Raw genomic sequence first — 24,646 nt, 5'->3', positions numbered from 1 at the left:
CTATATATCTATATATATATATATACAGTGACCCCGACCTACGATGGCCCCGACATACGATCATTTCAACATACGATGGCCTCTCAGAGGCCATCGTATGTTGAAGGCAGCATCAACATACGATGTTTTTTATGTCGGGGCCATCGCATAAATGGCTATCCGGCAGCGCAGACTGCTTCAGCTGCCACCGGATAGCCATTTACGGTGCCCCGTGTGGTCCGCTGACGATCAATTACCTGTCCTCGGGGCTCCGTAGCGTACTCCTCCTGATTCCCTGCATCGCCGTCGCTCTCCGTCGTCATCACGTTGTCGCGCACGCCGTCCCGTCATCCAATAGGAGCGACGTGTGCAGTGACGTGATGGTGGTGACGGAGAGCGTCATACGATGGTTTCAACAAACGATGGTTTATTTGGAACGGACCACTGTATATATATATATATATATATATATATATATATATATAAAGAACTTTGTGTTTCCAAACGTCATCAATCCGGCCTGATCACACGGGTGAATGGCTTGTGTCAAGGAAGAGTTAATAGACTAAGGCTGTTCTCACTAAGTTTTTGGGTCAGAATTAAGCCCAAAAACAAAAATTTTTAAGTACCGTAAAAAAAAAGTCTCATACATTTTAGATGTTTTTTTTTTTCCCTCTCGGATTGTTTTTTTTTTTTTTTTTATCCTTTTTGAGCTAGTTGTATTGTTTTTTTTTTACTATTACATTCAATACAATTAAACATACATACTTATGTATGGATATAATCTATAAACAAGAAATACAATTAAAAGGATAGAAAAAATTGTTATTTTAACACAATTTCTCAACATTAATAGGAAAACAATTACATCGGACATATTTAATATGACACAGAAAAGATGCGGTAATACATACATATCCAAAGTTCTGCTCGCCTCTTGGAATTCCAGCCACCAACTCTGTTGAGAAAATTTTTAAAAAATCATGAAAAAAATGAAAAAATAAATTGTCTATGGTAGTCAATGGGCAAAGTATCAAGAACAGACCTCTGCAAACAGTGGCAGGGCTTTATGTATATATAGCCTCCAGCTTGTTGTACGCTAAACTTTATTCTGTAATAGTTAAGAGACCAAAACAACAACAAAAAAGTAATCATTTGTGTGTTAGAAATGAGTTTAACAACTTATGTAGCATTACAAGAATCCAGAAGACAAAAAGAACAATAAAACTAAATGCTGACTATAAAATATTCTGGGAGATTTCCAACAATGTCGCAATGATGAGTTTTGCTGCTATGTAAAAAACCATGTAATGTGAGCAATTTATTCTCACAGATCATGATAAATGTCTCTAAAGCCCCAGGACTGTATACAAAATCAGTTCCATATGGTACCCTGCGCAAACTGGCTTGTTTAGACAGCTCCAATATATGGAAGTTAATAGTCAGAAATGTGTCAAGACTAGAGGAGATGAAGTACAGTATGGAAGATCTATACAAAACATAGTTTTTAGAATAGTAATTATGATAAGATGACTCTGCAAGTCTGTCAAAGTCTAAAGGGTAAAGCTGCTAGCGAGCTGCATGAATCTGGACCTCTAAGCTCAGTGTTTTCCAACCAGGTTGCCTCCAGATATTGCAAAACTACAACTCCTAGCATGCTGGGAGTTGTAGTTTTGCAACAGCTATAGGCACCCTGGTTGAGAAACACTGTGTCAGCTCCCTGTGTGTGCTCCTGTGGTCAGTATTATTATTAATTTTTATTGATTTATTTATTAATTAGTATTGTAATATATTAGTATTGATAAATTGACCTGCACAATAGTACTCCTTTAACACAGACCGGATTACAGTGACAGGTGACACCAGTGCACACAATAGCTGTTGCTCACAGATCAGCCTTCCCCTCCCCTGTAGAATAACTTTTACATTTCTAACACCTTTTTCATTCATATCAATGGGATAACTTTCTTTAGTCTATAATCACTGTCTTTTCTTTTTGGAATGCTCTCTGATGGCATCACGACCACAGTTCTCTCTGCTGATGTTATTATAATAATAATAACGCTTTATTTATTGTTGTCCTTAGTGGGATTTGAACCCAAGTCCTCAGCACTGCAAGGCAGCAGTGCTAACCACTGAGCCACCATGCTGCCCTTAGCCTACATCTGCTATGCATGGTTGCTAAAATGGACAGAGATGTCAGCAGAGAGCACTGTGTTTGTGATGTCATCAGTGTTCCAAAAAGAAAGGAATTTCCTCTGTAGCATTCAGCAGCTAATACATACTGGAAGGATTAAGATTTTTTAATGGAAATAATTTACAAATATGTTTAACTTTCTGCCAACAGTTGATTTAAAAGAAAAAGGTTTTCACCGGAGTACCCCTTTAACTTTTTGGCAGCAGTTGATTTAAAAAAAAATGTTTTCCACCGGAGTACCCCTTTAAAAATATGTTTAATTTTATTTAAACAATGGGTCAATTTCTCATGACATATTTCCTTTAAAATATGATTTAAACAATATGCCATGTTCTGATGAAGCTGTGTGTGTGTGTATATATATATATAAGACTTGAGGTTTCCAGCCAAAAAACTGGACCTATATTTGTGGAAATGCACAATAACATAGATTTTATTAGTTTCTGCATTGGATTCTTCACGTGGGTAACCGCATAGTAACATTTCTGGTTCTAATTACCAATATACATTACACCACTAACTGGCAATAGTGCTGGGTTATAATCACAGTTTGTGGTCATGTTCTGCCGGGATCCAGCATCTGGCGGATCCATCTATAGTCTGTATATACATATACAGAGACACTTCTCTATCTGCTCAGTGTTACTGGAAACCATCACATGCCGGGGCCCGAGAACAGGAAGGAGTCCAGGAATCACATTCAGAAACGACATCATTTTTGGATAGGAGATAATGCTGCAGTATAAAGCATCATTATTAGGGCAATGGTAATTATAAAAAGATGGCAAGAGGCAATAGTGTAAGGTGAAGTCAGACAACAACCAAGATCCTGAAGAAGGGCAGTGACTTACGTGCCGAAATCTACCTGGAATCCCACAGCAATCTGTTCCTGTAAATCCACTGATGTACTGTTTGGCTTCGGAGAAAACAAGTAGTAAGCTACTTAATTTGTCGAGGATTAGCCCCACAAAGGGGTCAATCCACATGTGGGCCTGTCGAATACTCATAGCCTATCCATGATAGAAATCCAAGGGACAACCTTACAATAAAGATCTTGTAGTGAGATATGTGTCAACTTTGCAATATGCTATTCCAACATATGGAATATGTTGTGTCTTTAATGAACACATGCACACTCAGTTTGGCAGAACATGCATGTTTTCTGAAAGGGCAGATAGCTCACCTAGTGGTGGTTTATCTTCCCAAGAGTAAGGATTGGGTTGTGAAAATCCAACATGTCCAACACTTTTCTCCCCTGACATCTGTCATCAGGGGAGAGTTGGGAGGCCACCCTACACATAAGATGGTCAGCTGGTTCTGCAAATATTGTCAGGTTTGACCAAAATAATCTGATGTCAATATTAGTGTTTCCCAACCAGTGTGTCTCCATTTGTTGCAAAATTACAAATTCCAGCATAGTTTTGCATTAGCTGGAGGCACACTGGTTGGGAAATACTGGTCTATGGACAACTTTAGGATCAGCTGTAATCTGTTGAAAGGATTGGGTTGTGAAAATCCAACATGCCCGACCCGATTCTCCCCTGACATCTGTCATCAGGGGATAATTGGGAGGCCCCCTTAAACATTGGATAGTCAGACGATTCCGCAAATATTGGCAAGTTTGACGAACACATGGACAGCTTCAGGCTCAGATGTAATCTGTTGGAGAAACCAATAGCAATTACTATGCCCAGAGATATTCCAGGCAGAGATTCTTTTTCTGTTTACTATTGATGGCAATGCAGTCTACATGGATTTCTGCTGAAAGTGTTCATTTTTTCGGCAAAGCCCAGAATTTCCGCCACATAAATTTTGCAGCGTGCATGGTGCAGCAGAATCCAATAAAAATAATAGAAGGTGGCTGCACCGGAGTTTTCCAAACAGAATTTCTACGATTGGAAGTTTGGTAGTGTGAATAGTTCCTAAAAGTTTCTTTTAAAGGGGTACTCCGCTGGAAAACATTTTTTATTTTATTTAAAGGGGGTTCTCCAATGTAAAACTTTTTTTTTTTACATCAACTGGTGCCAGAATATTAAACAGGTTTGTAAATTACTTCTATTAAAAAATCTTAACCCTTCCAGCTGCTGTATGCTCCACAGGAAGTTCTTTTCTTTTTGTACTTCCTTTTTATCTGACCACAGTACTCTCTGCTGACACCTCTGTCTAAGTCAGGAACTGTCCAGAGCAGGATAGGTGTGCTATGGGAATTTGCTCCCAATCTGGACAGTTCCTGACATGGACAGAGGTGTCAGCAGAGAGTACTGTGGTCAGATAAAAAGGAAGTACAAAAAGAAAAGAACTTCCTGTGGAGCATACAGCAGCTGATAAGTACTGGAAGGATTAAAGAGTAACTGTCATCACAAAAACTTTTTATAGGTTGTTAAATAATGTATTAGAAACAACTTTCTAATACCAAGTCATTAAAAAAAATTATATTTATATATTTATTTAGACTTGTAAAAACTGACCACTAGGGGTCTCCCTACATGTCCTGGCCATAAGTCTCTAATAGAGTTCAGACTCATGCATGAGTCCTGACTCTCATAGTTAAAGGGGTACTCCGGTGAAAAACGTATTTTTTTTTTTAAATCAACTGGTGCCAGAAAGTTAAACAGATTAGTAAATTACTTCTATTAAAAAAAATCTTAATCCTTCCTGTACTTATTAGCTGCTGAATACTACAGTGGAAATTCTTTTCCGTTTGGAACACAGAGCTGTCTGCTGACATCATGAGCACAGTGCTCTCTGCTGACATCTCTGTCCATTTTAGGAACTGTCCAGAGTAAAAGGAAATCCCCATAGCAAACATATGCTGTTCTAGACAGTTCCTAAAATGGACAGAGATGTCAGCAGAGAGCACTGTGGGCGTGATGTCAGCAGACAGATCTGTGTTTCAAAAAGAAAAGAATTTCCACTGTAGTATTCAGCAGCTAATAAGTACAGGAAGGATTAAGATTTTTTAATAGAAGTAATTTACAAATCTGTTTTATCTTTTTGGCACCAGTTGATTTAAAAAAAAAAAAAAAAAAAGTTTTTCACCGCAGTACCCCTTTAAATGTGTTTCCAAATTATGTTGATAGTCGGATGGATCGAGACTTTGGACAGCAAAATATACTTGGCCCATGAAAATCCCACAGACCTACAACGCACGGACATCACTACTGTTCTTACATACATCCTACTAGGTCCCTTATGGCCTCGTGAAGTAGTTCAGAATAACTCTGACAAGCCGAAATGCAAAGAGGACGGCGGCTCTAAAGGAAGTCTATTTCCAAAACACACTCAATCACTGTGATCTCCCGTCAGAAACAGCTTGTTATGGGGTGGAAGTGGCAGCAGCCGAGCCTTTCATCTCCTCTGGTAATACTCTCCTCACATACTGACAGCTGGTTATAGTATTTCCTGCCCCCGTCTACATGTTCTGCCCCACAAACCATCTCAAGCCTGTGCGGGGAGACCCTGCAGACCAAAAAGTAAGGTAAGATCCCACTTTCCCGTTTTCACATTTTGTGAATTGTCAATAAAATGGTAAAAAAAAAAAAAAAAGAAAAAAAAAAAAGATATATATAAAAAATCAAACGTGATGTTAAAAATAAGCTACGTCATTGTTTTAATGGACAAAATGATGAGAATATATGTAAAAGGTTGGCACAACCTGGATTTATGGGAGGAGCCGATAGCCTTCGCTATTTAAGGGTAAGAAGGGGCAGGTCACTTATCGTTGGCGGTCGTTTCTCCCACCCACACCGCCCTCTTTTACATATTTCTTAATAACATTATCCATGACTGGGGTATGCCCTCTTTTAGGTATACCCCCGACGGCGGCTCGGGCACACCACAAGCCGCAGTTAGCTTAGGTTCTCAGGGTGGTTTTGGGTCAGGTACACATTCTGTTCCAGGCGGTAGGATCCGACCATAAATATATATATATATATATATAGACCCCCAAACAACTCTCACTATACAGAATGATGATGGTGCCCTGTTGCCTCTGAAAGCCTATTTGTTGTAGTGCTGAAAATTGGGTTAAATATAAAGGAAGAGGGGGGGGGGGGTATAAACAAAACTGCCTTCAGTGCACTTTTGCGTCAAAACAATGACTTGCCAAACGCTGAAGCCGGCAGCTCGTGACATCATAGTCCCACCCCCTCATGACGTCACATCCCGCCCCCTCAATGCAAGTCTATGGGAGGGGGCGTGACGGCTGTCACGCCCCCTCCCATAGACTTGCATTGAGGGGGGCGGAGTGTGATATAATGAGGGGCGGGGCTATACCATCATGAGCTCCCGATGCCGGTTTCAGCGTTCGGAACAGTTTGTTCCAAACGCTGAGCAGCGGAGTACCCCTTTAAGTTGCAGATTTCTATATGACCGAGGTACCTGAGTCATCATCAGATCAGGAGGATGTGCCTCCCACTCCTTACCTTCTACCTCCACTGATAATGGCGCCCAAGCGTTAATATTTAATAGTCTCATAGCTAACCAGAGATCCATTCCTGACAATGACGAATACTTTATAATGCTCCCTGCTCTTATAAGTCTTAATGCACTCAGATCTGTGGTCTGAGGTTAGTACATTACCTTGCACAGAATCGCCTGTAAATTCTCCTACGGCCACGGAATACCCTGCAAAAGACAATTAAGAAGAGATACAATCTGCGATCAATTCAATATTACAATATACAGGATTCATGATACAGTTATAATAAAACAGAACATAAAACATAGATGGCGCCAGGCAAGGTTTTTGCTTATAAATGATGTTACATACAACAATGTAATAAAAAACTTAAAGGAAAGTTCCATATTATCATATAAGGTCTTAGGTGCTCATAGGGTTTATTATTTTATATATGATGTCTTTAATTTGTCCTTAGAGCCAAATACACATATAGGGGAGCCATGGTGCCCCTTAAAGCTGATCTAAGATCTAAAGCAGTGTTTCCCAACCAGTGTGCCTCCAGTTGTTGCAAAACTACAACTTTCGGTATGCCCGGACATCTGTGTGTATGATAGCCTCTTGACTCTCTGTTGACTCTGGATGTCAGAGGAAAGAAGGGTTGGGCAAGTGTTCCTCTGCAGAATACCTGTGCTAGTGTATATGAGGATGTTTTTGAAACAGCTGGAGGCACACTGGTTGGAAAACACTGATTTAAAGGATCCATAACACGTGCCTCTTCCGATCCACTCATACTCATAAGTGTTTGGAGAAAGATGGGGTAGGCCACTGCCAGATGTCTCTAGTGATGGCTTATCTCTGAGAACAAAAGGATTCAGTGATTAAAATTCAGTATACCCGATCTTGCAGATGATATCAGGGGACAATTGGGAGGCCCCCCCATGCACTTTAGACAATTGTCCAGTCCCATAAAAATAGGCAGGTTATGTTCAGTGTATGGGGGTCTTTAGATTACTAGATAGAAACAGTATAGTAAGAGGAGAGGGACATAAATTCCTGATGGACACTATTTTGTGGACTGTCTATAAATTTACAGACAACTGGCAACTCAGACTGTGGTGACTAAAAACAAGGATGAGAGTCTCCTGGACTGGCAACCACAGGGAAGAGCGTATTGGTGGGCATAGGCCATGGAGTGCTGGCAAGTCAGTGAGTGTGGAAGTAAAAGACACCAGGCAAAAAGCAAGAAGCATGAGGGGATAGCCTAGTGAGATGCAGGGAAAGAGCAATTGGCCTGTGTGTGATGTCCCAGTACGGGATATCATCCTACAGTCCTATCAGCTTGAGTCCCTGTACGTCCTCAGGGCTCACCTGCAGTGTTCCTCCATAAAGTGTATCGGTTATACATAAAGTGTAAAGGACTTTTGATATGGTCACATGGTTATTAGTCACATGATAATGGTTGTCATATGTTAAAGTCACATGTTTTGTTATCCAGAGAGCACCAGGTGACCAGATGACCTGCAGCTAGCCTATGGAGCCCATAGGCTATGGAGCTTGTACAGCCCCCCTTTATAAGAGGGGGAGTTACTACAATCACGTTCTTAGATCCTGAGGTCAAGTCCAGTCTAGACGTCTCAGAGCAAGTGTCCAGCACATCTGGAGGCCTCAAGCCTAAACTGCAGCCACAAGTCCATAAGTCAAGTCATCTTTGTCTGCTGTCACTATCTTCTGTCAAGAGCTAGAGTCATTCCCGTCATTGCAAGTCCTAGCACTTACTGGTCACCTCTCTGGGATCCTTACTGCCCTGTAAAGACTGTTATACCTGTTCAACTTCAGTAAAGCTACTGTTAACCTTCTCCTGGCCTTGGACTATTATTTACCCCTGCCTAACCTAGGATTAACGGGATTACCTTCGGGTGGAAACATAGGAAAACCACACCCTGGCGTCACGAACACTAAGGGGTTAACACCATCTACCCCTGGGCAACACCATCTGCCCCTACACCTCACATCGCACCTGACACCACATGTGTATCTGAAAAAGATGGTGCCCACATCTGAATTGTTGTAGTCCTCAGCAGAAGCAACACAGAGCTCAGAAGAAAAATACACCTGCCCCTTTAAGACTATAGGAGACAAGAGACCCTAAAAGTGTTCATGTTCCTCTTAGGAGTGAGTCAGTGTGAATGCTGAGAGAGATGAAACCCCACATTGGTAGCAGAGAGCTCAATGCCTGTTAGGCCATCTGTCAGCCTGTATAAGTGTTGCAGTCCTTAGCAAAATCATGCAAGAAAATGAAGGAAAGTCCAGCTCACCTGCTTCGGATCGTGCACGGATCCTCACTTAGGCTCTACGTGTTCAACAATGAAGAAAAGAACAAAACGATCCAGCACTGAAGAAAATTCCCAGCTTAAAGGGGTACTACCGTGGAAAACTTTTTTATTTTTATTTTTTTAAATCAACTGGTGCCAGAAAGTTAAACAGATTTGTAAATCACTTCTATTAAAAAATCTTAATCCTTCCAGTACTTTTTAGGGGCTGTATACTAAAGAGAAATCCAAAAAGAAATGCATTTCCTGTGATGTCCTGACCACAGTGCTCTCTGCTGACCTCTGCTGTCCATTTTAGGAACTGTCCAAAGAAGCATATGTTTGCTATGGGGATTTTCTCCAGTTCCTAAAATGGACAGCAGAGGTCAGCAGAGAGCACTGTGGTCAGGACATCACAGGAAATGCATTTCTTTTTGGATTTCTATTTAGTATACAGCCCCTAAAAAGTACTGGAAGGATTAAGATTTTTTTTAATAGAAGTGATTTACAAAACTGTTTAACTTTCTGGCACCAGTTGATTTAAAAAAAAAAAAAAAAGTTTTCCACGGAAGTAACCCTTTAATTAGATCCTCTTAAAACCAGCATGGCAAGACACACTTCACATGGTCTGAACAATCTTGACGCGTTTCGAGCGCATGCGCTCGAAACGCGTCAAGATTGTTCAGACCATGTGAAGTGTGTCTTGCCATGCTGGTTTTAAGAGGATCTAATAAAGCTGGGAATTTCTTCAGTGTTGGATCATTTTTTTCTTTTCTTCTTAGAAAAATCATACAGTGATCATCAGAATAAAGCACTTTAAGACTACAGTAGTGAGAATAAGGTATAGAGGAGAGAGTCGAGCTCTGGAAACCCTACACTGGTAGCCGAGAGCTCCATGCCGGTTATGCAATCTGCTGAAGCCCAGATCCCAGTACAGCAAAGCCAGACCAACAGAGCAAAAAATAACAGTGCAGAAAGACCGTCAGACCCGAAATGCCAACAGCTTAGCTTCAGCCCATGAAAATGTCACCTGACTGACCCGGGAGGGCTGTGTGGACCCTTTGTGGGGGCAGTATGGACCCGCCTATGTAGTGAGCCCAAATGGGAACCAAGAGCAAGGAAAGAGATTAAAGGGGTTATCCAGGAAAAAACTTTTTTTTATATATCAACTGGCTCCAGAAAGTTAAACAGATTTGTAAATTACTTCTATTAAAAAAAATCTTAATCCTTTCAGTACTTATGAGCTTCTGAAGTTAAGGTTGTTCTTTTCTGTCTAAGTCCTCTCTGATGACACCTGTCTTGGGGAACGCCCAGTTAAGAAACAAATCCCCATAGCAAACCTCTTCTAAACTGGGCGTTTCCCGAGACAGGTGTCATCAGAGAGCACTTAGACAGAAAAGAACAACCTTAACTTCAGAAGCTCATAAGTACTGAAAGGATTAAGATTTTTTAATAGAAGTAATTTACAAATCTGTTTAACTTTCTGGAGCCAGTTGATATATATATATATATATATATATATATATGTGTGAATTCAGGTAGAAGACAGACATGGTGCACATCTACAATCTTGCACAATGATCTACTTGCTCCTCAGCATAATATCAAAAACTAACAGGTTGTTAGTATATACGTTTTGATCAAAAATTACAAAGCCCACTCGCCACGTCAAGGCCACCTATTTAGAGTGGGTCCCTAACGTCCCTAGCATAAAATGGGGTAGCACTGGGCGGCGACCACCACTGCCGCGACACCAGTGCCCACAGGGGGAATGATCCAACAAGGGCCATTTCTTTCCTAGCAGCCTCTCAGTCTGACTGGGAGAGCTTGGTAAGTGTGCTATTACACCTTGTTCACACTGGTGTGGTGCTGTGCGGCATCCGTTGCTGCCGTGGCGCCGTGTCTGCGGAGGGGTGCGGCCCATAGACTGGTTTGAGTGGCATTGGGGCCGCTCTGCCGGTGGGTCGTAACCCCCCCCCCCCCCCCCCCCCCCCCCCGTGGGCACTGGTGCCGCCGCGGTGGTGGTCGCCGCCCAGTGCTACACCATTTTATGCTAGGGACGTTAGGGACCCACTCTAAATAGGTGGCCTTGACGTGGCGAGTGGGCTTGTACTTTTTGATCAAAAATGTATACTAACAACCTGTTAGTTTTTGATATTATGCTGAGAAGCGATCAGATCATTATACAAGATTGTAGATGTGTGACCATGTCTGTTTTGTACCCGAATTCACATTATATATATATATATATATATATATATATATATATATATATATAAAGTTTTTTCCTGGAATACCCCTTTAAATCCCCTACTATAAACACACGCAATGGATATGCCATTAAAGCCCTTCTTTGAAAACCTGGATTCTAGTGATTTTACAGATTATAAACCAACCTGACACTGTACAGGAAGGTTACTGTACGACCATAATCTTCTCATTATGTAAAAGTGAATGGTTGCAATTAACCCTATTACAGTACATTATAAACGGCCACATCACAACAGGCCTCCCATTACGCTCTAACAACCAAATGAGAAGGAGGGAAGCCATAGATTAAACAGTAAGCAGTGTATCTTCTATTTATATATGGGAGACAATTACCCCCGGAGATAATTTCTTGTCAACCGGAACCATTGAAAGGCCAATGAGACGCCACAAATCCTGATTATACATATAAACACATACCAAAGCATCAGGTCCGTCATCCCAAATTCACATTGTACAGCGCCTTAGACACGAGACATAGGCATTCTAGCCTTGTTTACCATAAGGAACAGGCCTGATTATATCATACATTGTTCATTTCTACCTTAGTCCATGTAATGGCAGGTTTATAGCGACAGTAGAGCAGAGACACATGGGCCGTCACTGTGGTCTGCAGGGAGACAATATGGCTGCCTAACCCATTCCATTCCGAAATTACTCCGAAAATTAAAAGGAAGGAATTATGGGACTGATTGTAGGAATGACACATGATTGCTGCCATAATTATCCCATAACCTTTCAATTTTCTCTTCAGAATTGAAACAAAAATGTATATCCACATTAACCACACAACACATAGGGGGAGATTTATCAAAACCTGTGCAGAGGAAGAGTGGTGCAGTTGCCCATAGCAACCAATCAGATTGCTTCTTTCATTTTCCACAGGCCTCTAAAGAGGCCTGTGGAAAATGAAAGAAGCAATCTGATTGGTTGCTATGGGCAACTGCACCACTCTTCCTCTGCACAGGTGTTGATAAATCTCCCCCCATAGACCATACATAACTCTCAGCACCCAGAACAGGACTCGGGACCTTAATGTTTTTTCTTAAAAAACATGCAACAGAAGCAAACTATGATAGGGTCTGTGTCTGAATCAGCTGCAATACCAGACATGACCACTACCAAAAATACCCCCCATAATATGCAGTTTAATCCCCTGTTGGTTAATTTTACCCTACATGTAAGATCCCCCTGTAGTAAGCTTACCCCTGTGTAGGTAGGACCCCACTGTGGGTAACCCGCGAAGTAAGAACCCCCCCCCCCTTGTAGGTATTTTTCCCCTCTGAAGGTAGGACACCCTGTAGGTAATTTGCCCCCTGTAGGTGAGACTCTCTGTAGGTAGCTTATCTCTTGTAATTAGCTTGCACCCTGTATGTAGGAGCCCCATAGATAATTTTTGACCTGTAAAGAGAACCCTTCTGTAGGTATTTTGCGAAAAGGATCCCTCCGCCCCCAAGGAGACAAAAAACAACACATACTCACCCCTGTTCCCCCAAAGTCACTGGCATCTTCTCCAGCTTCTTTCTGCCAATAGAGGCAGCGTCACTATAGGCTGGAAGTCGCTGGAGACCTTAGAGTTATCTTTCCCACTGGACTGTTGCGGCACACTTGGCGGGTCCTCATGGCCCACCAGTGTGCTATGGTACATCAGTTGGGAAATACTGACTTACAGGTAAGCGACCTCCAATAGGTGGTACCAGAAAGCAAGCTCTATTCCATAATGAAGAAATTCAAGAAAAGCTCATTTGCATATGTTTTCCCGGTAAAGCAAAGCTTGGCCTTTAAGACTCCATATGCCAGCTTGGTGCTCTCCTCAATGAGAAGCTTTACCACCTGAATATATTGTGTCCGCTACTCAAAAAACAGAGCCCATTATTACTTTATCTATGAGAATCTATTTAGCAGAAGTCATTATTTCTACCATTGCCTACAAGACAACGCTCCGCACAAAAGCTCCGTGTCCTCCCCGGGAGGTAAAGGAATTAATTTCCTCTCCATAAATGTAAGTATGCGGTTTGTATATTTTCAATGTTAATAAACATTCGGTTTTGCGTCTCTGCGAGAGATTATCTCGAAAATTAAACTATCTCCACGTAGATAAATAAACCTCACTGGAGAGATCAGAATAAAACACTTTATAGAAGAGAAGATCTAAATGGACGACATCCTGTTTATATACCGCCGAGCTGTAAGCGCTGGGATAAAATCCTATAGATTCTAGTATTTTACTGCCTCCGAGTAAACACATAAAAAAAAAAAATGATATTCCCATAGAGAGGGCAGAGTGCATTGGGAGTGATAGCGATTAGGAAGAAAGACAGGGTTAGGACAGTGTTTTCCAAACCGTGCATCTTCAGCTGTTGCATAACTACAACTCCCAGCATCAGCAGTGCTTCCCGAAAACTTGTTCTCTGTCATTAACACATCATAATGAGATGGCTCTGCCAAGTCTGTCCTAGTCTAAACAGCATAGCTGACAAGTGAGCTGCACAAATCTGGACCTGCCAGCTCAGTGTTTCCCAACCAGGGCACTTCCAGCTGTTGCATAACTACAACTCCCAGCATCAGCAGTGTTTCCCAACAACTTGGTCTCTGTCATTAACACACCACTGTCTAACCACAATGAGATGGCTCTGCCAAGTCTGTTCCAGTCTAAACAGCAAAGCTGGCAAGTGAGTTGCATAAATCTGGACCTGCCAGCTCAGTGTTTCCCAACCAGGGCACCTCCAGCAGTTGCAAAACTACCACTTCCAGCATCCCCGGACAGCCTTTGGCTGTCCGGGGGTGCTGGTAGTGGTAGTTTTGCAACAGCTGAGGCACACTATTTGAAAAACACTGTGTTAGGATCGATTTTACATATTATCCATAAGCTGGAAAAGAGAATGTGTTCCAACAAGAACCCACTGGAGCATATGGACATCATAGAGGGGGTATAGAGCTGAGCCAGAACATTTTGCATCTAGATCCTGTCCTAGACACGGGGACAATAATGACTCAGACACCAAGTTACGGATAACGGTAGCTTTACTAAGGGTAGAAAGATGGTAAAGTCTATACAGTTCAGCCAGGGACCACGGAGGTGACCAGTGACTCAGAGACCTTAAGGTCTTGCTGGGACTTGTAGTAGGACTGGACAATGTAATGCAGGCCACGCTAACTTGACAGATGACAGGGACTGACTTGACTTGACTGAAGACTGACAAAGCTGTGACTGTATCTTACTTGACTTGATGGTGGCTGAAGGACTTGACTTTGAGGTCTCCAGCACTCTGGACACACACACTAGGCACGACCGACCTCAACAAAGACTTATCTGCAAAGAGAGTGAGCTAACTCCACCCAGAGCTTATATGGGGGAGACTAGCAGGGAGCCCATAGGTCACTCTTGGGATCACCTGGTCACTGATACCTCTTGGGTAACAATCACATGACATATCACATGGTACAACTCTTAAAGCAACAAGACATTTTATAATACATTACAATGCAGAACATATATACAAGGGGGGGGGGGGGGAACAAGTACAAGGGAGCCCAGAGGACACTGAAAGGAGGCTGCCGGACAGGGCAGCAAGGGTACGGGGTAATACCTCCCGTACTGGGCCACCACAGAGGGAAAATAGAAGAACATTGCGATAAATTGGGATAAGTTACAGAATATTGGAAATAGTTTCATGTGTCTCCTAGAGGTTCACGTCATGTCTTACCTCTGTAGCTATCATCATAGGCAGAGTCACCCACTTTGGTCTTCTTCTCACCGGTAAGGTTTCTGATTATGTTCCTAAAGGAATAGCCTTGAGTTATATCTGCGATGTTGGCGCTGAAGACCTGCCCTGAAAACAAATACAATTACAGGGAGTCATTGCAGTTGTTAAAATGTTATTCCTATCGTGTCTTTTAAAGTGACACATCACTTGAATTTGCCATCGCTTTAAAGAGTTTTCTAGAAATTTTTTAGACAATATAAACAAAATCTGCAGCTGAAGCAATTCAGACAAATAAGGGCATGAGAAAGAGATTCACTCGTAAAGAACAAGGAAGAACAATGAGCGATTAACTTGTCACCAGCCATTTAGACTAGGTAGGCCGATCTAGTGCAACAAGAGGGCCCCACATCCATGGGGGGACCCCCCGCGATCTGAAATCTTATCCCCTATCCTATGGACAGGGGATAAAATGGCTAGGGGCGGAGTACCCCTTTAAGTGCATGTTGGGGCTAAATTACCTCTCTTAAGATATAAGAAAACACCAGTATGGTAAATGGCACATGGTCGGTGGGGGGTCTAAAGCAGGTTTGACATGACGCCTGGAGGCAACTGACAAATCTGACCTTGCCAAATACAGGTCAGTTCTGTTAACCTTTCTATGATTGGAAATGTATGAATGGAAAAAAAAATTGAAAAAGTAAAGAAAAACAAAAAAGATTGGCAATTGATCTGGCTGAACATACAGTGCAAGAACACAGGGATTCTGCATAATTGTTCTGAACAGGTGGAAGTAATATCCCATTGTTAATGGTCGACAGAATTAAAGCAGATTTTACTATATTGCCTGAACCTGGCAAAGAACTGAAGTGGCAAACGTCCAGATCCTAAAATACATTTTGCGGTCTGCAATTACCTCACATTCCGTTCTGCAACCCACAAACTTATCATGTGCCATACACGAACTGCAAAGACCTTACAAGTTACGGATTCCATCATCATGTACGTCCCAAGCAAAATAAAAAGTGTGTTGTGAACTGAAATTCAACTACAAGTAATAAGGTCATGAAGACAACTGTGGTGTCCCAGCACTAAAGGCTGTCCTGTGGGGTGCACACCTCCTCGGGCGAGCCTGCAGCACAAGTGTTGGGCCCACTGAGAGGCTGTCTGCGGTATCTCTGTGGTTCAAGCACTTTATCATGTATATTGTTATGTTTCTTCTATGCACTTTAAAACCTGTTATTTATCTGTGTTATACCTTTAAGAGCAGAGGAGCAGTGTAAGCCATGTGACCCTGCCAGCCCAATGGGGACCCCTACATTCTGTAGTATATAGTGTAGTGGGGGAGGAGTTACTCCAGTTTCCAGTTAGTCAGTGCTGAGCAAAGGTGTGGTGGAGAGGTAAAATGGGGTGTGGGAAAATCCTGAAGGAGGCCCAAGAACAAATCTCTTCTCAATCCTATCCAGCCATTCTGGAAGATGTAGTTGTTAGACCTTATCGGAACCCTAGCCGGCCTGCAGAATCTTCCATCTCATATCAAGTCAGTATTAATAAATTGGGGGAAAAACACCATAAGTCCCAGCATGGCAACAGGGCTCCCTACAGGTTAAGCTGCACCCTTCCATTCTGCACCATACTGTGTTTGTGTAATACCATCTGCACCTGCTCAGTAAAGACAGTTATCCGTAACCCAACGTCGTGTGTTTCTTTACTCCCCGTGTCTGGCCCAGGAGAAGCTGTCTCTACCTCGGACTGTGTATGGGATAACGGTGCCCTGGCATCACAAAGTGATCAGGTATTCCTTGCACCCCTGTGTCACCACACAACACCTTCTCTAAAGGAACCTGCATAGCAGACTCACATCCTGGTGAATTTATTTTACTGGGGGATGTTGTGACACCCAAATAAATCAATAAGTAACCCAATAAAATACAAGGCTTCCAGAATGAGGATCATTTTGTTTTTGATGGCTCCCTTATCTGGCTCATAGAAAGCAGGGACAAGTTAGGGTTCCCCTACTATGACCTCCATGTACCCTAACAGAGCAAGACAACCACTTTAAAATAACACTAAATCTTTGGGCCTACAGATCCCTTTGATATTGATTTTTCATATTTTTGCCTGATTTTTCAGATGACAGCAGTTTCTTTGAGTTTAAAAATTACACCAAGTTTTAGGTACAGTTTCTGCATCTTCAGTCGTTAAACCCTTCCCATGTGTTGTGTCCCTTCCATTAAAGGGGTAATCCAGTTTTTAAAAACGTATCCCCTTATCCATGCAATCACCTGAACGACGACCCGAATCTTCTCGAGCATGGTGTGAGCATGCATCTCTATGGGAGAGCTGGAGATGAACGATCCCCACTTCATGCCCGAGGAGAGCCAAGTCATCGTGCAGGAGATTGCAGGGGGTTGCAGAGGTCGGACATCTGTGATCAGATACTTATCCCCTATCCTCTGGATAGGGGATAGGTTTTTAAACAACAGAGTACCCCTATAATACCCTGTTGGACATGAGGTCTGTGTGTTCATGATGGTTCTGTCTTCTTTAACTCTTATGTATCAACACCACTTTATTCTTGTACTAATTTCTTCTTCTACAGCACATGAGGGATCTGTTCTCTCTGTTGACACATATTGAGGGTATACACAGCCTGTGTGACACCCTCATACCCTATTCCTGCATACTGCCTTGAATGTGCCTTCCTTCAAGTCCTGCCTACAGTCTGTGTGATCTGCCCTCCCTGTAGCCTAGGATGCTTACTCCTTCTCAACACTTTGGTCTATCCAGTACCACATTCTTCCCTTCTTTGCTGCTATCTCTAACAAGAAATGAACAACAAGAAAAAAAACGTGGTTTCAAATGGCAGGAAATGCTCAACCCCAAATGCAGTTGTGCATTTATGCTGGGGGAGCAGATCCTGTGCTTGTGGTGCGTTGTTAAGGGCGATCCCCAGCATAAAATGCATACAATGGAGGATGCCTGCAGCAGACTACAAGTGCTACAATGGCATCCTACACCCGATGAAAAGTGTGGATGTGTGCTGGCGATTGCCCTTAGCAAAGGACCACAAGCGCAGGATCTGTTCCCGTAGCATAAATGCACAACTGCATTTGGGGTTGAGCATTTCCTACCATTTGAAACTAGTTTTTTTTTTTGTTGTTCATATCTTGTACTTGGAGGTGTATAAACTCCAAATCTAATGTGTCTTAATCACTATTATAGGCAGCATTTTGGTTCACCTGTGAGGCCGGCAACATATCGGCCTACTTGGGTGGGGCTCATAGTCTTCCTCCCTCCTCCCACTGTATGTGTGCCCAGTCACACTGGAGGTAACTGGGAGCAGGCTGTGAGTCGGACCTAATGCCGCTGTAATTGCCCACTGGCCCCTGGTATTGCCCATACGGCACAGGTAGGTTAGTGTTAGGTCCCGTGCCACTTGAGAAACCTTGACGTTGGTGTGCGGGCACAGGTATGCCCTTCATATAAGGATACACTGGCGAATGTCTCAATTTTAACATCATTTTGAGGGTTAGTCATATGTTACTGTCTACATCTACCACAGTAGTGCACCTAAATGTATGTATTATCTCTAACAAGAAGAAAGGAGAAGAGCAGAGGTGGGGGCAGCTGTGTGATTCAGCAGGACAGTCAGCCTTGTGAAGGAGTTAAAGGGGTACTCCACTGGCCACTGGCCAGCGTGGAAATAAATGTTCCAAATGCTGTTTTCGGGCTGCGGGGGTCAGCCACGCCCATTGTGACTTCATGTCCACGCCCCTCCATGCAAGTCTATGGGAGGGGGCGTGACGACAGTCACGCCCCCTCCCATGGACTTGCATTGAGGGGCGTGGACATGAAGTCACAATGGGCGTGGCTGACCCCGTAGCCCGAAAACATAACTGGAAATACATAAGATTAAATAGTGATCTAGTGGCAGGAATCCTTCTTCTTCTTCTGTCCAATAAAGAACATTACAGTCTGCTACTTTTAACCCTGAAAAGGTTTTTATAGTCAACAAAAGCCCACTCGAGCGCACAGCAAATAGAGAAGCAGTCAGCTCCCAGAAGGCATTGCACCATGTAACACAATTTCAACCTAAGCTTTGAATCCAAAAGGATAAGAAAATATGACGCAATAAAAAAATAAAAAAAAATAAAAAAAACATGTTCCGATACAATAAATTTTTTTAATACTTGTGAACAAGTATATACGTTATAGTGTCATTAGGATCTGGAGTTCTTCTTTAAGACAGTTTCCTAGCAGCTTTATTGCAGTTTTCCCACATTCATAGTCTGATTTACAGCACTTGCCATATACCGAGACTGTCAAAAGTTGCTAACAGGCTTTTCAGGCCAATGTGACTTCCATCACCACCGCTGGATAGATGTTTTCCTATGCACTTATCGCCTACACTGGTAATAACTCACTCCATGAAGTCTCTTTGCATATACGACACTTGTTCTCTTGTTTTAGCGGTGTTGTGATGCCAACAGTCTTCATTTTATAGCCTATGGTCTCAGCTTACTGTATCTCTTACAGCCCGCTTCCCCGGAGCAAGCAGGCCAGCAGTGACAAATCACTTGAAGAACATAAAGTTAAACAATCCAAGACGGTATCGGAGAATAAGCGTCAGTTGTAAACAATGTTAATGGCATTGCCTCTCTGGATGTAACTATGGAGCACTATATTTATACACATATGTGGTGTCCCAGTACCATAAACTGTCCCGTGGCTTTGGGCTGTCTTGGGCAACTTGGCAGCACCAGGTGTTGGGCCCACCAGAGTTTTATTGTGACAATGATTATGTGAGAGTAATAATGCCAGATAATAAAATATATTTTTATAAATACATTTTGTATGTACATATGTTTTCTTGTTACTGTGCCTTTAATTGTGAGCAGTGAACCCCATGTGACCCTGCCTGCCAATGAGAACCCCAAAAGTCTCCCCTGTATAGTGAGGTGCAGAGGAGGAGTTAGTTAGTCCAGTGCTTGACATTGTTCAGTCTAGTTCCAACAAAACTCCAACAGAGCAACAGCTAAGCTCAGGTGTGCTGTGTGTCGTGTGCTCTGCGGAGAGGCCTACTGCAAATCTAATCTCTCTGGTCATCCTGCAAGTATTACTCACAAGAAGGAAATTCATAGCTCTGCGGAAAAACTTTTTTTTTTTCCCACTTTTTTTTTGCAATGTTATAGCTCCCATAGGGGACTATAACACTGCACACACTGATCTTTTACATTGATCATTGTTATCCCATAGAGGGTTATAACACTGCACACACTGATCTTTTACATTGATCATTGTTATCCCATAGAGGGCTATAACACTGCACACACTGATCTTTCCCATAGGATAACATAGATCAATGATTCTGCTGCTTGACTGCTCATGCCTGGATCTCAGGCACTGAGCAGTTATTCGGTGATCAGACACACAGGAGGCAGGTAGGGAGCCTCCTGGTGTCCTGCAAGCTGTTCAGGACGCTGCGATTTCGCCATGGCGGTCCCGAACAGCCCACTGAGCTAGCCGAGAGTAGTTTATTTTCACTTTAGACGCGGCGATCAACTTTGAACGCCGCGTCTAAAGGGTAAATAGCGCGCGGAACCACGATCGGTGCCTCACTATTAGCCACGGGTCCCAGCCCCTAACCGCTGTGGTCCTGCGTTATAGAAAGGGAACGGACTCAGGGTGTACAGGTACGCCCTACGTCCTTAAGAGGTTAATGGAGTATTCCGGTGAAAAACTATTTTCTTTTTAAGTCAACTGGTGCCAGAACGTTAAACAGATTTGTAAATTACTTCTATTTAAAATGTTTAACCCTTCCAGTACTTATCAGCTGCTGTATGCTCCACAGGAAGTTCTTTTCTTTTTTAATTTATTTCCAGTCTGACCACGGTGCTCTCTGCTGATACCTCTGTCTGTCTCAGGAACTGTGAAGAGCAGGAGCAAATCCCCATAGCAAACCTATCCTGTTCTTCGCAGTTCCTTACATGGGCAGAGGTGTCAGCAGAGAGCTCTGTGGTCAGACTGGAGCATACAGCAGCTGATAAGTAGTGGAAGGATAAAGATTTTTATATAGAAGTAATTTACAAATCCGATTAACTTCCAGGCACCAGTTGTTTTAAAATAGTTGTACCCCTTTAAGTAGGCCAACAAGGCCCAGACCTAGGGCGGCACTTTATCTTGGACACAACAGCTGGGGACAGTATTGTGTTGTTTAATCTCTTCAGGACACAGGGCGTATGGATACGCCCTGCATTCCGAGTCCTTAAGGACCGAGGGCGTATCCATACGCCCGTGGGAAATCCGGTCCCCACCGCTAGCCGGTTGGGGACCGGAGCCAGATGCCTGCTGAAATCATTCAGCAGGCACCCTGGCACATCGCCCAGGGGGGTCCTGAGACCCCCCACCCCCCCCCCCATGTCGGCGATCGGAGAAAATCGCATGTCAATTCAGACATGCGATTTTCTCCAATTCCGGGCTGATCAGGTCTCTGGTGACCCGATCACCCGGAAAATAGGGCTGATCGGAGTTGTCAGCAACAGCCCCGATCAGCCTAAAGGATTGGAGTGAGATCGCAAAGCTGCGATCTACTCCTATCCCCTGCCATTACTCAGAACGAAGTTCTGACCAATGGCAGCGCAGGACAGGGGGTTGCCATGGCAACCCCCATTCTGCCCGCCCCTGGATGTCGAGGGGCTCTGGGAAGAAGATGGAGGCCGTACCTGCAGGAGAAGATGCCTGGGGACCTGGGATCTGCGCTGGAGCCTGCAGGATCCTGATCAGGTAGGGAATCCACAGTGGGGGGAATTGAAAGTGAAAGTAAATCGATCTTTACTGTGGCAACCACTAGGGGGGCCAAACTGCAACGCCCAGCATGCCCAGAGAGCCAAAGGCTGTCTGGGCATGCGGGGAGTTGTAGTTTTGCAACATCTGGAGGGTCACAGTTTGGAGACCACTGTTACAGTGGTGCCCAAACAGTAGCCCTCCAGATGTTGCCAAACTACAACTCTCAGCATGCCTCGACTGCCCAGGCATGCTGGGAGTTGTAGTTCTGTAACATCTGTCCCTTCAGATTTAGCAATTTTCATGACATTTTTGAAAATTGCTGCTCTACTTTGAAGCCCTCTAATTTTTTCAAAAAGCAAAAATATGTCCATTTTATGATGTCAACATAAAGTGGACATATTGTGTTTGTGAAGAAAAATAAAATGTATTTGGAATATCCATTTTCCTTACAATTAGAGAGCTTCAAAGTTAGAAAAATGCTAAATTTTCAAAATTTTCATGAAATTTGGGGATTTTTCACCAAAAAAGGATGCAATTAACGCCAAAAATTTACCACCAAAATAAAGTAGAATATGTCACGAAAAAAACAATCTCAGAATCAGAATATTCGGTAAAAGCGTTTTCGCGTTATTAATTTGTAAAGTGACGGTGGTCAGAATTGCGAAAAAGGGCTCAGTCCTTAAGGTGAAAAAGGGCTGCGTCCTTAAGGGGTTAAAAAAAAAAGAAAAGAAAACTTTGACAGCGGCCACAAATAGGACAAATGAGTTTAGTCAGACCTGGGGCAAAACCTAAGGGGTGGGGCGGAGGGGGTCAGTTTAATTACTGATGGGGGGCCCCCACTTTGCTAATAAATACAGTGCCACACCTGTTGTCAGGTTGTATCTGTTATTGCAGTTCATTTCTATTAAAATTATTGAGCCTTAGATATATTGTTACATTGCTTATTAGGGGAGAAAATGGTAAAATGTTTATACGTACGAACCAACTAATACTACATTAAATCCGCTTACTAAAATCTTACCTTGCCAGTAATAGCTGCCAGGTCCTCCAAGTGCGATGTCTCCATTCTAGATGAAAGACAATGAGCATTTATTAATACATGAGCGATGGGGCTACAACTTCTAAACTACAACATACTAATAGGATAGATAGATAGATAGATAGATAGATAGATATGAGATAGATAGATAACACAAACAAGGATAAGTTAGCCACCACTACTGGCACCAAACTACTATATGGACCTGGCATACAGGTGCAGGCTGCTAGGCTAAATATACAGCAACATAGGAATACAGCAGCACACTGCTAACACAAAGATATAAATAAAACATGAACTGCTATACAGCAATAGTGCAAAAATTAAAAAAAGAGGTACTTAGCTCACAATTTGGCAGCCAAATAGTTTGGACCATCCCACCACGGTAAGGTGACCTCATTCTGGGAAGGACCCTACACTTTGAATATGCCTCTGTGTAATCAGTTCAACAGGCATTGCAAGGTCTGAGACATCCAAGCACCTTATATACACCTACTAGAGGTGGGTGGGGTTCAGGAGTCAACATGGAAGTAGCCACTCACCCGTATGTATAACACAAACAAGGATAAGTTAGCCAGCACTAGCAGTGCTAGCAGTGTGCTGCTGTATTCTTCTGTTGCTGTATATTTAGCCTAGCAGCGTGCACTTGTATGCCAGGTCCATATAGTAGTTTGGTGCCAGTAGTGCTGGCTAGCTTATCCTTGTTTGTGTTATACATACGGGGGAGTGGCTACCTCCATGTTGGCTCCTGCACCCCACCCACCTCTAGTAGGTGTATATAAGGTGCTTGGACGTCTCAGACCTTGCAATGCCCTTGAACTGATTACACAGAGGCACATTTACAGTGTAGGGTCCGTCCAAATGAGGTCACCTTATCGTGGTGGGATGGTCCAAACTATTTGGCCGCCAAATTGTGAGCGAGGTAGATATGAGATAGATAGATAGATATGAGATAGATAGATATGAGATAGATAGATAAATAACTAAAGAGACAGATATGAGATAAATAGATGATAGATAAATATGGTATATATATGATATGAGATAGATGGATAGATGATAGATGATAGATAGATAGATATGAGATAGATAGATGATAAATAGGTAGATAGATAGTTAAATATGGGATATTTATGAGATAGATAGATAAATAACTATTTGACCGCCGGCGGAGACAAATTTGCGAACTAAGTGCCTCAGTATTTCATAGTTTCACATTTGCATCTATTACACCATAGCTGTATAGCTCTCCATGTTTTATCTGCATGTTCATGTTTCACCTATATCTTTGTGCTGGCAGTGTGCTGCTGCATTCTTCTGTTGCTGTATATCTAGCCTAGTAGCGTGCACCTGTAGGCCAGGTCCATATAATAGTTTGGTATCAACTAAAGTGCTGGCTGACTTATTCTTTATCTGTATTGCACATACGGGAGAGTGGCTACCTCCATGTTGGCCTTGCACCCCACCCACCTCTATCAGGTGTATATAAGGTGTCTTGGATGCTCCAGACCCTGCCATGCTTACTGAACTGTTCACACAGAGGCATATTCACAGTGTAGGGTCCGTCCCAATGAGGCCACCTTATCGCGGTGGGACGGTCCAAGCTATTTGACCGCCGGCGGAGACAAATTTGCGAGCTAAGTGCCTCACTATCTCATAGTTTCACATTTGCATCTATTACACCATAGCTGTATAGCTCTCCATGTTTTATCTGCATGTTCATGTTTCACCTATATCCTTGTGCTGGCAGTGTGCTGCTGCATTCTTCTGTTGCTGTATATCTAGCCTAGTAGCGTGCACCTGTAGGCCAGGTCCATATAATAGTTTGGTATCAACTAAAGTGCTGGCTGACTTATTCTAATAACTAGAGAGACAGATATGAGATAAATAGATGATAGATCAATATGATATATATATGATATGAGATAGATAGATGACAAATAGGTAGATAGATAGTTA

The 24,646-nt window shown here is 42.8% G+C and overlaps 1 protein-coding gene across 2 annotated transcripts in view; it reads right to left on the bottom strand.

The window, feature by feature from the left end:
* The window catches only part of ITGA8 (integrin subunit alpha 8), a 234,461-nt gene that overhangs the window by 153,717 nt on the left and 56,098 nt on the right, over window positions 1–24,646 (bottom strand). For both annotated transcript variants that reach the window (XM_056519092.1, XM_056519093.1), the window contains exons 6-9: window positions 22,670–22,715; window positions 14,863–14,988; window positions 6,758–6,802; window positions 894–937 (exon numbers count right to left, since the gene is read on the bottom strand). In XM_056519092.1, the coding sequence (XP_056375067.1) occupies window positions 894–937; window positions 6,758–6,802; window positions 14,863–14,988; window positions 22,670–22,715 (261 nt within the window). The remainder of the gene's footprint in view (window positions 1–893; window positions 938–6,757; window positions 6,803–14,862; window positions 14,989–22,669; window positions 22,716–24,646) is intronic.

Source organism: Hyla sarda, chromosome 5, assembly GCF_029499605.1.
Source record: "Hyla sarda isolate aHylSar1 chromosome 5, aHylSar1.hap1, whole genome shotgun sequence".
Classification (NCBI taxonomy): domain Eukaryota; kingdom Metazoa; phylum Chordata; class Amphibia; order Anura; family Hylidae; genus Hyla; species Hyla sarda.
Note: the sequence above shows the minus strand (reverse complement) of the source record. Positions and strands in the feature narration are given on the sequence as shown.